Source organism: Bactrocera latifrons, unplaced genomic scaffold (genome assembly GCF_001853355.1).
Source record: "Bactrocera latifrons isolate USDA-ARS-PBARC rearing strain unplaced genomic scaffold, ASM185335v1 scaffold_180, whole genome shotgun sequence".
Taxonomy (NCBI): domain Eukaryota; kingdom Metazoa; phylum Arthropoda; class Insecta; order Diptera; family Tephritidae; genus Bactrocera; species Bactrocera latifrons.
This window is the reverse complement of record NW_017535297.1, coordinates 361291-376069: the sequence shown is the minus strand read 5'-3', so window position 1 is coordinate 376069 and position 14779 is coordinate 361291. Positions and strand designations below refer to the sequence as shown.

The 14779-nt window shown below is 36.0% G+C and overlaps 1 protein-coding gene across 5 annotated transcripts in view; it reads right to left on the bottom strand.

The window, feature by feature from the left end:
* The window catches only part of LOC108967235 (protein outspread), a 142462-nt gene that overhangs the window by 16922 nt on the left and 110761 nt on the right, over nucleotides 1–14779 (bottom strand). For all 5 annotated transcript variants that reach the window (XM_018930529.1, XM_018930531.1, XM_018930530.1 and 2 more), the window contains 2 exons: nucleotides 12859–12924; nucleotides 6442–7093 (listed from right to left, as the gene is read on the bottom strand). In XM_018930529.1, coding sequence (XP_018786074.1) covers nucleotides 6442–7093; nucleotides 12859–12924 — 718 coding nt within the window. The remainder of the gene's footprint in view (nucleotides 1–6441; nucleotides 7094–12858; nucleotides 12925–14779) is intronic.

Sequence of the window (14779 nt, the reverse complement as noted above, 5' to 3'; positions counted from 1 at the left end):
CACACACGCTTGAGGTGCTGTTCACCAGACATCACTAACTGGCGCATAAGCGTTGCTTAGTAGATCAAAGGATGCACTGGACCAATAACTGAACACTGGCCACTGAGCGTTGATCCAATACTAGCGCTACTCATCAGCAATACTGATGATACATACAGTATATGATTCTTTTTGTTGTTGGTGGTGGCGTTGGTGCAAATATGTGGTAGTAGTATTACTGTTGCATACCAGGAGCGCGTAAATGTTATGTTTATCTTGATTGAGCAGCGTTTTTATGAGTTGAAAGTGAGTTGGCGGCAGAGATGTCTGGACCGACTCGAGACTGATCGCCTGTTGGTGCTACTTGCAATTGTAGTTGGTGTAAGAACGGTGTTTTGCCAGGCGTTCTTGTTGCCAATATTCGAGTTCTGTGTGCGTTTTTTTACGCCTGCGTTATGCTCATCATCACGCTGATCATCGTTTTAGGGTGGTGCCGCTGCAACAAAAACGGCGGCATAAAATGCAGCAACAGACGCGTTGCCGATATGCGGAGCGTGTGTTGGAAAAGGTTCAAGGTTATTGTGTTAAATGAGGGGTATGCATTTAATTGGTGTGTCGGTAAAAGACTATGACAGCGTCGGAATTTATGATGCTTGTGATATTTTTACGCAACACCACACCAAACAACTACTCCACTTAATTTTATAACCAGCTCAGCTCAACACAGCTGAGCAGCAGCAGCAGCAGCGGCAGCATCGTTATCGGCATCAGCTCACAGTTAAGCAGTGCTAGCATCGTGTCCTTTGCTGCCGCAACACACATGCCGACGTAGTTAAATATCTACTTAAATAGTTGTAAGCAGTTTACTAATATTGTAATGTAACACACACAAACATATATTTTTATACATATACTTATATAAATTACATGTATTCTCACATTGTATTGTTTCGCGCAAAAAAGAAACCTTTCGAGCTTAAGCAGGCGTAAAGTTGCATTAAAAGCGTATAAGCGTACACATACTATATGTAGGCATGTGTGGCAGCTTGGTAGACCACTCATAAGGTGCCAACTGTAATTAAGTTGATAACCATATACATTTTAAGAACCATAATAAAATGTAGTTTATATAGCTAATAGCTGATAATATGCGTAAAGGCATGGGAAAATTGCAAGTTCTCCTTTCGCTTTTGTTGCTATTATGATTATATGTTTCCTACGCACACGTACATGCACAAATACTTATTTGCAACATGCGCGTCATTTTATGCAATCTGACGAAAATACTTATTTATTACAAGTAATATACTAATACTGTGTGATACTACATTGTTGCTAATAACTGTCTTTTAAACATTTATATGTATCCTTGAGTTTATGCAAAAAGTTTTGAGTCGAACTTGAACGGCGTCACAAAGCATTTTTGCAACATCTTGCAGCAGCAATATGAAGGATGAAGATGATTCACTGACAACTGATGAATATCGCACTCTTACTCTGACTATAGAGTAATCGACCTATAATATCCATCACTATTGGATTTCTTATGACATAAAATTGTGTACAAAATCCTTATCCTGATATTCATGATATAAAGGCAATGGAGAAAAAAGTGTTTGGAATTCTTAGTTTTTGAATAGAAATCTCACAATGAAATTAGAAATCCCAACACGCCAAAAGTTCATGATCTCGTTTTGAGGACCGTCATTCGCCGGTAGCCATAATCTTTAAAAATAATGGGCATAAATGCAATCTGAAAGACTTTTGCGCTGTTTAGTTTTATGATAGGCGGTGTAACGAGAATACACTGATCCACAGCACCGAAGATTTTCTCTCAGCGAAACTGCTCCGCAGAAGGCAAAGTGTATAGCAAGAATATTGCGGCATCAACTACCTAGATAAAAAAAAGCTCACATGGGTATATTATGCTGTCACATTGGCTTAAAGTATTTCGGTTAATATTCATTATATTCTAAGAGCATAGCCTGTAATCTGGGCTCATGCATTGTTGTTACACAACAGTATTAAGCCAAACAAGCGTAACAGTTTTTGGTGTGGTGCACCGCTGCCAAAAAAATCTCGTACAGAAAACCAAATACAGCAGCACGCTGGTCTTTTCATAATCGGAGCGCTAGAACCACTCTAACACCTCCACTATAAAGGTTACTTAACCTACCTTAAATCAGCATTGCAGTAAGAAGCTTGAAAGAGAAATCAGCTGTAAGATTGGCGACGATAGGTAAGTGTTCTACAAGAATTTTCGGGCTCAACGGGCTTTATATAATATGAGAGGGAATATCTTCTTCAAGTCACATTAAAAGAGGTGCAGGAGCATGCGGTCGTCTGCGGAACATCTACTCGGACGGATTCATAATGACTGATGTTGTGGGCATCATAGGAATATATTACCCAGGATCAGCGAATCTTCTCGAATACTGCAGTATCATTCAGGCGGAAGGCTTTGCGAATGGAAAAGAAAACCACATAAGAACATCATAGCCAAGCAGCAATTAAGGTAACAATCTCACATCAAATTATATCGGAAAATATCCTTAGAAACAGGAGGGCAGTAAAATTGGTGGCTGCCAAAAAGCTAGTCGACCATACGTAGCTAAAAGCGATATTTCTGAAAGTGCTCACAGACGGTTCAAGGTAAAATGAAATGCCTAAATAACCTCTGATTTTGTGTCGATGCCACGCTGTCAGCGCGATTTGCAAGCATTGAAGGCGTCACGGAATGCATTCTCCGAAATAGCCTTGAGAGCCGAGGTGCAAGCTGCTTGGATCCCCTCTGTCATATAAAAATGCTTGCCCTTCTCCAGGTTTTTCAGGGAAATAAACCAAAAGATTCATGACTCGTCACCGATGATTACGTTATTCAAAATTTGGAGGCCACTTTCACACTTGTTTTAATTTTCTTGGAACACTTCCACTGCATTTCCGGCTTGCACCACTCACAGAAACAAGTCGCCCGAAAATGTTTGTCCTGACTCTCCAAGTGCTCGGAGACACTGACTAGCCGCTTGTTCGTTAGATAGGAATGCCCCCTACCGAATCCAGTCAGTGTATGCACGGTCCGTAGTACAGTAGCGGCGGAAGAAAATCAGTCTTATTACTTTCCGGTCAAATCCTGTATCTTGTATATTCATGAAATATAATTGTTCAGAACTAAAATAATTCGAATATTCTTATACTCTATGAGCCAAGGTTTATAATATTCGACTGCATTGTTTATTGGACCTCAGAAGTCTCAATATATAAATACTTAAATATAACTTCATGTGTTTGATACGAAATCACATATGTGTGTATACTAAACTAATTACCCTCGTATGTTGTAATACTTTACTATATCTGGACTTGCTTCAATTGAACCCACCAGTGCACGATTAATGAATAATTTTACGCTCATTCATTTATTTTATTTTTTTCGCATTTTATTATTTATTGATTTAATCAAGCGCAACGATTCGTACAAAAGCACTGCAGACAGACACTTAAGTAGTGGTATGTACATATGTATATATGTGCACATGTGTGCTTTAACTTTGAGTGCCAGCTTGTGCGGCAGGACTTGACATGCTGCACCAACCGCCTCGACGATCAACCCACGACCGGCGGCAGCTATAAGGTAAACCAGTGATCAGCTGAAAGCGTTGCAATTTTAAAATCGCAACGAAATACTCGTGTGCCGCGCCGTCCGAGTGTTCGATAGCTTAAAAAATGTATAGCCATATTTAATGCAACATTTCTTTTATTAATGGCTGACAATTAGTTTATGTCAAATGCGGAACACATGCATATATGTACATACGTACGACAGGGCGGTACCTACAAAGCTGTGATGATTCCGGTGCAGGCATATGATATAATGTATGTACATAATTCCCAAGTGCATAAGCCTGCAGATATATACGAATACATAACTTAATTTAAGGCCAAAAGTACTGGTTTACTCGCTCACTTGTGTATAAAGCTTGTGTGTGCCTCGATTGATTTGCTTGCCAATTTTTAGTTCAACAACATCAATTTCAATGAAAGAACTGCTTGTACTCGTGATTTCATTGATGTTTCCAGCGAAAATCGGCTGTTGCATAAATTAATCAGACGCTTTTAGCAAAGATTTATAGGAAAAGTGGGATGTTTAATGTTTGCGGAAGTTGTTGGGTTAACAGTTAAAATACCGTTCATACGTGTATATCAATACAATAATACTTTATTTTGAGGGGTCAATTTGTTTGGCAACTGCATATATGCAATAGTTGTCCGATCTGGAAAAGTTCTTCGTATTGGAAAATAATCTATGTAATATTCAGTGATATCTCGACAAACTAAAAAGGTTTCCATATGAGAACTTTATTTTGATGGGTTATTTGGTATGGCGGCTATATGATATAGTGGTTCGATCAAAAAAAAATTCTTCTTCACAGCGACAGCCTTAGAAACAAATTCATGCCAAATGTAAGGATTTCTCGCCAAATGTAAAAGCTTTCCATAGAAGGATCTTATATGGCAATTAAATATATTGTATTCCAATAAATGAGCGGCTTCTTAGAGAGAAAATTATGTGTACGGATGGACAGACAGAAATACAGATGAACATGGCATGAGCATGTTATGCAGCTCATTTACATTCTTTATGCGTGTTACAAATATCGATGCGAATTTCAGAACATAATAAGAAGAACTGTTTTTGGTAACTAAACAGTTTAGTCAACTTTTTTACTTAGTTTACTAATCGAGATGTATGTATGTACTTTTATCGTAGTTATAAATATGAGGAGACTAATTGATTTCTGGTGCTTTATGACTTAATACCGTGGTAAGTTTCTGATGGAAAAAATCTGTTAAAGCATTTCCCTAGATCCCTTAGTATATAAAATATCGGAATAAACGTATTACATGTATTACATTCAATGTAATGTGGTTTCGTAAAAAACTAGATGAAGGGTCATGCATGTCTTTAAAATTTTGAACCGGCAATTTTAAGCGGTGAACTTATATATAATAATTATATAAGATTTTTTCATGACATTAATTGTAAATGTTTTCTTGAAAATAATATAACAGTAGTTCATATTGTATTTACACTAGCCTTTTACACTTCCCTGATTGGCTATTTTACTGCACATATTGGTTAGTGCTCATTAGAGCCTCATTAAAGATCATTAAACCCCTTTTTGGAAACTGACGTATGAATGCTCCATTTAGGGCTTGAAATTTTTATTTATCCAAACTCATATGCTTTTGAGCATTTTTCAAAATCAAAAAGGTCAATAAAATAAGTTGCCATTTTAGAAAATTTTTATTTGTTGGATGTTTTTTCATTGAGTGTATTGGATGTATAACTTGCATATTAGTACAGATCAAAATGCTGTAGATGCTTATTTATGGTTAGGTTAGGAAGTCGATCTTAGCGGGAAACTCACTGGGACAGCAAAACATGCCGGTACGTTGTGGCACTTAAAGATCTTATATATCTAATACATTTCTTCTATATCTATCTCTAATCAACAAAAAGCTTTGAGCCTATTACAAAATGGTTAGTGTGGTTAATGCTAGTTTTAACTATATTTCTTTATTCGCTAAAGGCATGATTGCCCAGACTTTTCAACCACAGACAATGGTAGAAATTATCTGAATGTTTCCAACAAATTTGACAACTTGTGTCGACAAGATTTTAAGCCTTACCGTATTAATGTTTATTCAAGAATGTACAGTAGAAAACACCTACGTAGGTGGAAAAATTATATTTTCTCTTCAACAGATCTCCTTGGTTCTACTCTGAGCCAAAAGGATCGCGCATTCGCGCAGAAATTGGTCGTCGATCAATGCCTGCTAATCTCACGCGAGGTTCATAAGTCACGTGTTCACGTATGATCTCAAGATGCCAACGGAGATCCCAATATTGGCGCTTCTAATTCACATCGGTTTAATATCATTTCTGATGTCAATTGTGATTCTTCGTTAAAATCTCTCTCAGTCAAATTCATATCTATCTCTCTAATACTGATATAACTATGACTATCTTTGTACAGAATATGGCATTAAAAAATTTTAAGTCATATCTTATTATATATTAAGTTTATATCTTAATATAAATATCTAAATTTTATTCAAGTTATTAGTAAGATAACTTCGAATACAGATATATTATTGCACCTAAAAATGTTGCCTTCTGTCACAGGGAACAACAGTCGCATAATCAGAAAACCTCGTTTTAATACAGGCGTGGTTCCAAGATATTTGAATTCAAGAAAGTTTTATAATTTATATATATATTTTTTAACAAGAATAACACTAAATTACTCCTACCAACCTGTTAAAGTTTTCACATGACTTTTATAGTGCACAATACTATTTTTTAAACAATATGTTGTTTAGAAAAACGGTGAGAAGGATAATATCTAATATCATATCTATAATTGCTTAAATATAATATACGTTTATGAAGTAATTTACCTTTGCTGTTAGTATCTTGAATATCACCACGACTTTTGTCATCTAGCAACGATTCCTTTTTGCCGTTGTCTATTTCGTCAGCGCCACGCACACCAACATGCGCGTCCTCTTCCTCTTCATCTTCGCCGGTCTCAACTCCATCATCTTCATCATCATCATCATCGTCCACATCTACCTCATCGTCTGAAGCATTACGATAGTCACTGGTGCGCTTCGCCGACGACGCCGTTGTTGCCGCTGTCGTCACGGCATTAGCATTACGCTGCGTAACATTATTGCCGCCACTGCCAATTAGCACGCTGGTCGATTGCACGGACATCAATGCATCCTTGTGGTATGAATTATGACGATTGCGTGTCGGTACGCCTGCGGCAGCAGCATTATATGCATCTGTATTCATTTGCTGTAAAATCGTAGTAGTCGCCTGACCGCCTGGAAATGTGGCATTGCGTTTGTGGCGTCCTTTAGATTTTGGAAATGCGGCCAGTATATTTAGCCACCATTTGGATTCTTCAGGGCATGTGCCCTTCACGAATGTGACCCGATCGGGGGCGGTGATGGCAATCGAATTGGTATGGCCCGTCACATCTTCCGCCATGGCGACTTCGAGCACTTTGGTCATATCGATGCATGCTTGTGGCACAGTTTCGGGCTGTTTGGAATAAATAAATGGAAACAAGAATGTATGATCATTAGTGAAATCACAAATATTCATGCATGAATATGAATTCTTTATATATTCAGTGAGTTGTTCAGGGTCTGGTAATAACTTAAAATAAATAAATGTAAACTATGGAGTTATTCTAACACTTTTCTATTCACCAGCGTTGGAAGGTAGCCAATCGAACAAACTACATATTAGAGATGTTTAAATAAACAGACAATACTTATGGTGCAGTAGTGTATTTATTTTTTGCTATAGGGATTTTTGTTAAAAAAACGGCGTTATATGGATTTTTTCCCCGAAAATTTAGGGGCCGTAAGTGACGAACATCTATCACTGTTTTTTTTTTAACAAAAACCTCATAGTAAAAAAATAATAGGTGGTAGAAGAAATCTATAGCTATTTTCTGCATTTGCGGCAATTTTTACATAATAAATATTTGTTATGTTCATGTCACAAAAAACAAGTGGATTTTTGTTTACCAGTGTAATGCACCTTCCATATAATTTCCCTTCACTTCCTCGTCCTTATTTTGGATCGACCGTAAATTCTTTTTCCTTTCATTTTCAACCTACAATGATTTTTATTTACTTTTTTATCATTTTCAAAGGCTTCTGCAGTGGCTTATAAACACAGTATTAACTTGGAATTACAAACTACTTAATGATGCCCATATGTCTTTCTATAGATGAAAATAACACCTTCCTCAACTACAAATCTATGTCAGTAGCTATTAGAAATCGAAAGAACAAAATTGAACTACTTTAGTGAGGCCTTTAAATGCAGGCGCATATTTTTTAATGACCTTTCCCTTTTTCGCCTCATGGACAATAAACTAATGGAGTGACAGCAGACTGAACTGCTTGTTAATATGAATTTATATGGCACGTTCGAATATTATGCTGCACTTTCCTACAACGACGATTTGGTAGCGAATGTGTAATTTGTATCAGTGGGTCCTTGCCTTTGGCACATATGAGTCGGCATAGAAAATATTAAAAATAAACTTTCGTTTGCGTTGACTGTTGCTGGCCTTCATGGCGGGCTTAAGGTTGCCAACTATGATGAAATTTTTAGAAAAAGTAAAGGAAATTTCACTAAAGCGAAATCCAAATTTCCAAAAACAGGAACACCCTTCTTTCTACAGATGCTGTGAATCACTTTGTGTATAAAAATATACCATATATTTTATACAAATCGTCGAGAATTTTTAGTTGCAGTGGCAACTTGGTTAACACCAGTCACACTGAACGACCCAACGGCTGTAAATAAGCGAAAAAAAAGTTTAGTAACCCGCCGACAGGCAACCCAGTTAGCAAGGCCAACAGTCAATAAGCAGCGGGCAGCGCTCACTTGCTGCACCACACTCACACACATACACACACACAAACGAGCTTATCGACATATGTATAACATACAACTGTTGCATGCAAGCTTTGACAGGTGCTGCAGTGGGGTGCCAATTAGTATACAATTTCATAGTACTCATTGTTGTTGTTGTTGAATAGATTTTTGCCGCGCTGAATTTGGGTAAACCGCGCTTTAGAAAACAAAGTGGTGCTCAAAGAGTGATCGAAGAATGTAGTGTTGGTGGCAAAAAACAACCTTAACAAAAACGAAAAAACATGAACACATGCACACGACAGCGCCACCGGCGAATGGTAATGAAATTGGTAGTTCGAATTGGAAATGGTTTCATAGAAAGTGGCTTTTAGGTGTTGAATTTTTCTTTTCTTTTTACTCATTCATGTACTTTCGAAGCTCTTGAATGCGCAAGCGCAACTTGAAAGGGCCCTGGAGCCAATGTACACTTGTATGTGCATGTATTTATGGTATGTAAGTAATGGAAGAGTAATAAAGCAATATTTATTGGTAATGTGTTGTGAAAATTTAATTTAACTTCGACAAAAATTGTTATTTTTTGAAGCTTATTTCTTAATACCTGACATGAAGCAATTCTTTTGCTGCGACAAGAAAATAAAATAAGGGAAAGCGGCGCATACAGCATTTTGTTTATTACAATTCTTTTGTTGTGATTTATGGAATGTACTAATTTCTTTATACTTTTTACTCAAATAATATGCGAATAATTGTATGCATTGATATAAAATTGTAAACATTGAGAGGTACATATTTTATAATTCTACGTACTAGCTAAAATTAATTGTTTGTGTAATTCACATTAAATTTAAATTATCGAGTTGATTTTCGTTACCACGTTTTCAATCTTGCAACATGTTTTACAGAACAAATTTCTAATATTTGAACATCTTTGTACGGATGATCCAAATATAGGCACTTTTTTCAATAGCCTTTTTTGGACAGTGACAAGAAGATCTGACGTTTTCGAGCAAAATATTTTTCAGCGATGCGGCCCATTTCTAGATCAATGGGAATGTGAACAACCAAAAGTGCCGCATTAGGTACATAGAACAATCTGAAGAGATTTAAGAGCTGTCATTTCATCCAGAAAAATAACAGTTTTGTGGTTTGTAGGACGGTGGAAAAATCGGTGATATTTCTTCGAACATGTTGCGGGTGAGAAAACAACCGTCAATGGTTGATGCCTGAAATTAAAGCTTGTGATCTTGGCGACATTTGGTTTCAAGAAGACGGCACCACTTCCCATATAACGGTGAGCAGATAATTTAACGCTTTGGTCTCATATCATGTGGGTCACTGGTCAGTTGCCAGTCGATTGCCATCGAAAATTGGACGGATGGCGCGACCAACATTTGAAAGATATATTCTTCAAAAAGTAAAAGTCCAAGAATGTTCTTTCGAATGTTATTAAGCATTCCACATTAAATTTGAAGTTTCTGTATTTTTTCTTTAAAAAAAAAACAAGAAACCTCTAAATGGGGCACAATTTATTTCATATAATTTGATTTCCGAATCTCATTAAAAATTCTATAAAACTGGCAAAAAGTGAACCATTTTTGTTTTTATAGGTTTACCTATAGGGAAAGGAACAAACAAAATGATAGTTTACCTTGAATTTTGTGAAAGAAAAGTTTTTGAAAAAGATAAAAATAAAAGAAACAAAACGTGGTGATTTAAATTTTACAATTAAATATGTACAATTTAAAATTTTGTTAATACAAGAATTTTAGGCGTTTTTATTACCTACAACTTTCCCATATACCTATTTATATTTATATGTTAGTAGTTCTACCGGAAAGTGAGTTAAATTATTTTTAATCCTTACAAATTCAGTGACGCCCTTGCTCTTCTCCCGTTAGTGAAATCTGTGCTAAATTTCACGTCAAAATATTCATTAGTATTTGAGATACGCGTCGTTTTGTGAGGCCCTAAAGTGAATTCTTTGATTTTTTTATCTCATACTGCATTGGTTATTCGTGATCAATTCTCCATATTTTCAACTAATATCGTGCTGCAATCACCGCATTCGCCTGAATTACTTTCGTGTAACTTCTGGCTATTCAGCAAAATTCACGTGACCACTCTGAAGACACCATTTTGACTCAATTGATTATATAAAAGCTGAATCGAAAAAGACTCTGATGACAATTTTATGATGATAAATTTAATTTTAATCGAATGGATTATCATAGCTTCTATGCCCTTCAATGATTTGAACAAATTTAGTAAACTCTTATGACAGTTATACAACACGAAAACTGCAACTACTACTTTGATTATGTTGAGCTAATGAATACGTGAGCCAAGCATCTACATGAATATCGATAATCTCTTCTCATACAGTTTAGTCATTGCTTGGAATACCAGTCAAAGATGGACACTTGCAAAGAGGAAATGCAATATATTATATATATATTTTTTAAGCTTTTCCTCGAAAATGCAAGCCACTCAGTTGATTACATATATGATGGCTATGGTCCTGATACTGCATAAGCCAATTATGCGCCTTTTTAGTTTCAGCGATGCTGTTCTGATAATTGTGATGTCAAAGATGCACCCCGCTCTGAAATGCCTAAAACTAGACAAAACAATGGAATACGTCGAGTCCGGCCGTGATGCAGTATTTCTTTTCACCTGATGCAAACATGAGGAGGATTATATTATTGCTGGTGATAAAATTTGGGACTTTTTTTTCGGTCCTATACTGACAACAATTAGATAAACGGAGACTTTCACATTCTTAACCGAAATTTACGTTCTGAGGGAAAATTAGTTGATACGAAAATACGTGAACTTGCTATATTTTGTGTAAGAATAAGTCTAAAGAGGCTCTCTAGACTCTCCTGAGTCCAAAAAAAGTTACTAATACGAAAATTTTGAGTTCTTTGTAGATCAGTAAACTCTAATTATTTTTTGTGTGTAAACCTTCGCTTACCGAAACTCATTAAAAACGAACCTTTCAGTTGAACACAATTCTGAAATTCTGTTTATACTCGTAAAAAGCCTAAAATAGTACCGAATTATTGACAATTCTTTGGAAATAATTGAATTATAGAACTTTGAGAAACGTCGGTTAATTTTTTACAATATATATCACATCAGATATTTTAAACTAGTTAGTACAGCAACAAGTGTTTACTTGATTAGTGGAATGCGCCAACTGACCGAACACCTGAAATGTATCATTTGAATTATAGCACCAATTACGCGTATCAACATAATCAAACTGGAGCATAAATTATGCATGTCGCGTAAATTAAAAACGATTAAAAGTACGAAACTGAATAAAAAGGTGTAGCGAATGAAATGAAAGAGGCTGGACAAAAGGGCAAGTTCTCACCATCTTAGCTACTGCATATGAAATAAAAAGAGCAGTAAAACGTCAAAGTGATCAGCGATAGTACTAGTATTCAAGTCGAATTTTGTAACTAAAATAGGACTGGTCCGAATACTGTAAATATTGTGCCATTTTAAGAAAGTTGATTTAGATTGAGCATAATTACGCTGGAGAGTTATTATTTTTTCATTAAAACATGGATTACCCGAAATATTAGGATCAGTATTAAGCTCGCTTTTGTAAATTAAAATTCTATAACTTGTGTATATATTCTGAACCAGTTTAATAATAGTCTCTGTTTAAATTAAATCATAATTAACTTTTTTTTATAAAATCAGAATTTTTAAGATGATTAAAGGTTGAAATTGCTCATACGTTAAGAAGATGATCGGTTGATTGGTGTGGTTTTGTTTGAGACTAGTTGTCGAATAGTTTAGTGCGTATCCTTAGGTTATTTGTGTATATGCTTCAAATGCCTATGGAAAGCCTAGTGGAGTTGTTAAAAACAAAAAATAAAGTAACATATTGCAAATCATAAATAATGAAATAAAAGCCATTAAAATATAAATGTTGGAAACTCGCCAGACGATGCAAACCGGTTTTTTGCCATACGCGTACAATTAAATATTTCAGACAGAAAAGTTAAGCGCAGGTAACTACTATTAAAGATAAATTTGCATTTTTGCCCGGTACTTGTAGCGAGCGTTCAGTCATAATATACTCGATGCCCAATGAATTTCATACACATACGTGTATTCTTGTTTGYGTTAGTATATACATATGTTGTTAGACTTGATGCCTCTTGTCTGGCCAAAGATTTGTTTTGTGTATAACTATTATGTAATTATTGTTGGCACCAGCACCAGTAGATATCGTTGAAAAGTGGGCGCGACGGTTTCAACAGTTCTCCACCGTGAATGGTAAGCATTTGTAGATTGTTTTAATATTTATTGAGCTTTCAGTAGTGAGAATAAATTTATTGTGTGAATAAATCTTTTAATATTGAAATCATAATTGAGGGTTTTCTACTTACATGCTCATCCACCGAATATGTGAGTTCACCGTCATCATATAAAACAAACCATCGCCGTTGCCATCTCTGTAAGCATAAAGACAAATAAATTTGCTTAATAAACGTGGTACCCAAAAGTGTTTTTATTAAAAATAAATAAATTACAATTATATTTGAACAAAAATTATGGAAACAAAGTTTTGATTTTGCAATGCCTAGGTTAAAATTGTAGTTCATAGCAGATAAATTAGTTTTTAGTATCATTCCACTAGAATTTGTTCATACGATCAACTTTAAGACATATGTAAACAATAAAATTTGAATCTACTTCTTTGTAATGCTAACCACTTCTAAAAATATATGTAAATTCTCAGCAACAACTCCAAAGTGGCATCTGCTAAAATAATCCTAATCCTAATTTTTTCAAACTAAGACTTACGGGTCAGTCATTTGAAGAAGAAGTTGAACTGGAATCAACTGGGAGGTACCCAGAAAAAGTTGAACTAGAACCCTCTAGGATGTATACATTTGATTCTAGTTCAACTTCTTCCTCCTTAAGGGGCTGCATTTCGGAGCAGTTGACCTACTACTGCTTGTAATAACATAGAAAACGATGTATTGTGAGATAGTGATAGAGCCAAACTCTACTGGTTGACTAACAATGAGTATGTATGTGAGGCTTGAAATTTTACTACTATTTTCATTCTCAAATTTCGGGCTTATTTGACATCGAATTCCAAAAAAAAAAAAAAAAACTATACATGACGTTTGCAAAGAAATATATATTGTTTGTTTTATTCTTTAATCTTAAAAAATAGATAAAAACTTTTTAAACTCTGCGTTTGATGCGCCATTTAATGTATCACCTCTGATCCGATGTAGTGGATTTATTGGTAAAACATATCAGCTTCAGAGCCTTGAAACCAAAAAATATATCGGTTCCGCTTTTTTTCTCTTTATTCAATGCTTTATAAAAAGTGTTGCGGTTATCGGATTTAGTTCAAACATGCGCCGTTTCGTTCGATAATCTATTTTCATCCATACGGCAACTTCTCCTTTTGAAAGGACTCAGATAGCCACAATTCACAAACCTCTTTTGAGTTCAACTTTACACCAACAAGAGCGTTCTCAATGGATAGGAATAGGTGGTACTTACTTAATGGTTTGGTGACAAGCTAACATCTTCTTGACGATGTCACGAGATGCCATATGCCGGTCTAACTTGATGTTTTCTCCGACAGGTCACGGGTTCTGCGTGGTGTCACGGGTTTTCCGCCGGCTGGCTCATCCATGGTGTCGATTTTTCCCGCTCTGAATCGTCCTCCGCAGCTCGAAGTGATAGAGTACCATTATCCAAACACCATTAATCTCACTGAACGTTTCTCTAGCGGATTTGCCTTTAACGAAGGAAAACTTAAAAATAGCGCGAATTTCGGCGGTAGTGAACTCCATGCTTAAGCGTCTTTAACTGTTGAACGCAATATCCACATTTTCAAACATGTGTAGTAGAGCCTAGCTATGACAAGTTTGTTTGAATGCTTGGTGATCTGACTAATCGCGATAACGGTCGCCATTGCCGGTTAAGTTCTCACCGGCATCATTTTCGAAGAAATTTAGACCGATGATTTCACCGACCCATAAACCACACTAAACCGTTATTTTTTCTGGATAAAACGGCAGCTCTTGAATTTGTTTATATTGCTCTTCGTCCCAAATGCGCTTATGTTGCTTGTTCACATCCCGATTGTGAAAAATATGGGCCTCATCACTGAACAAAATTTGGCTCGAAAACATCGGATCTTCTTGGAACGTTTAAAAAAACCTATAGAGCGAACTCATGTCGCTAAGGAAGATCGAAGGGTTTCAGTTTTTGCACAAGCTGTATTTCGAATGCCTAATCTCGACCTATGGAGGATGGGGTCATTTGTAGAAGTTCACGCAA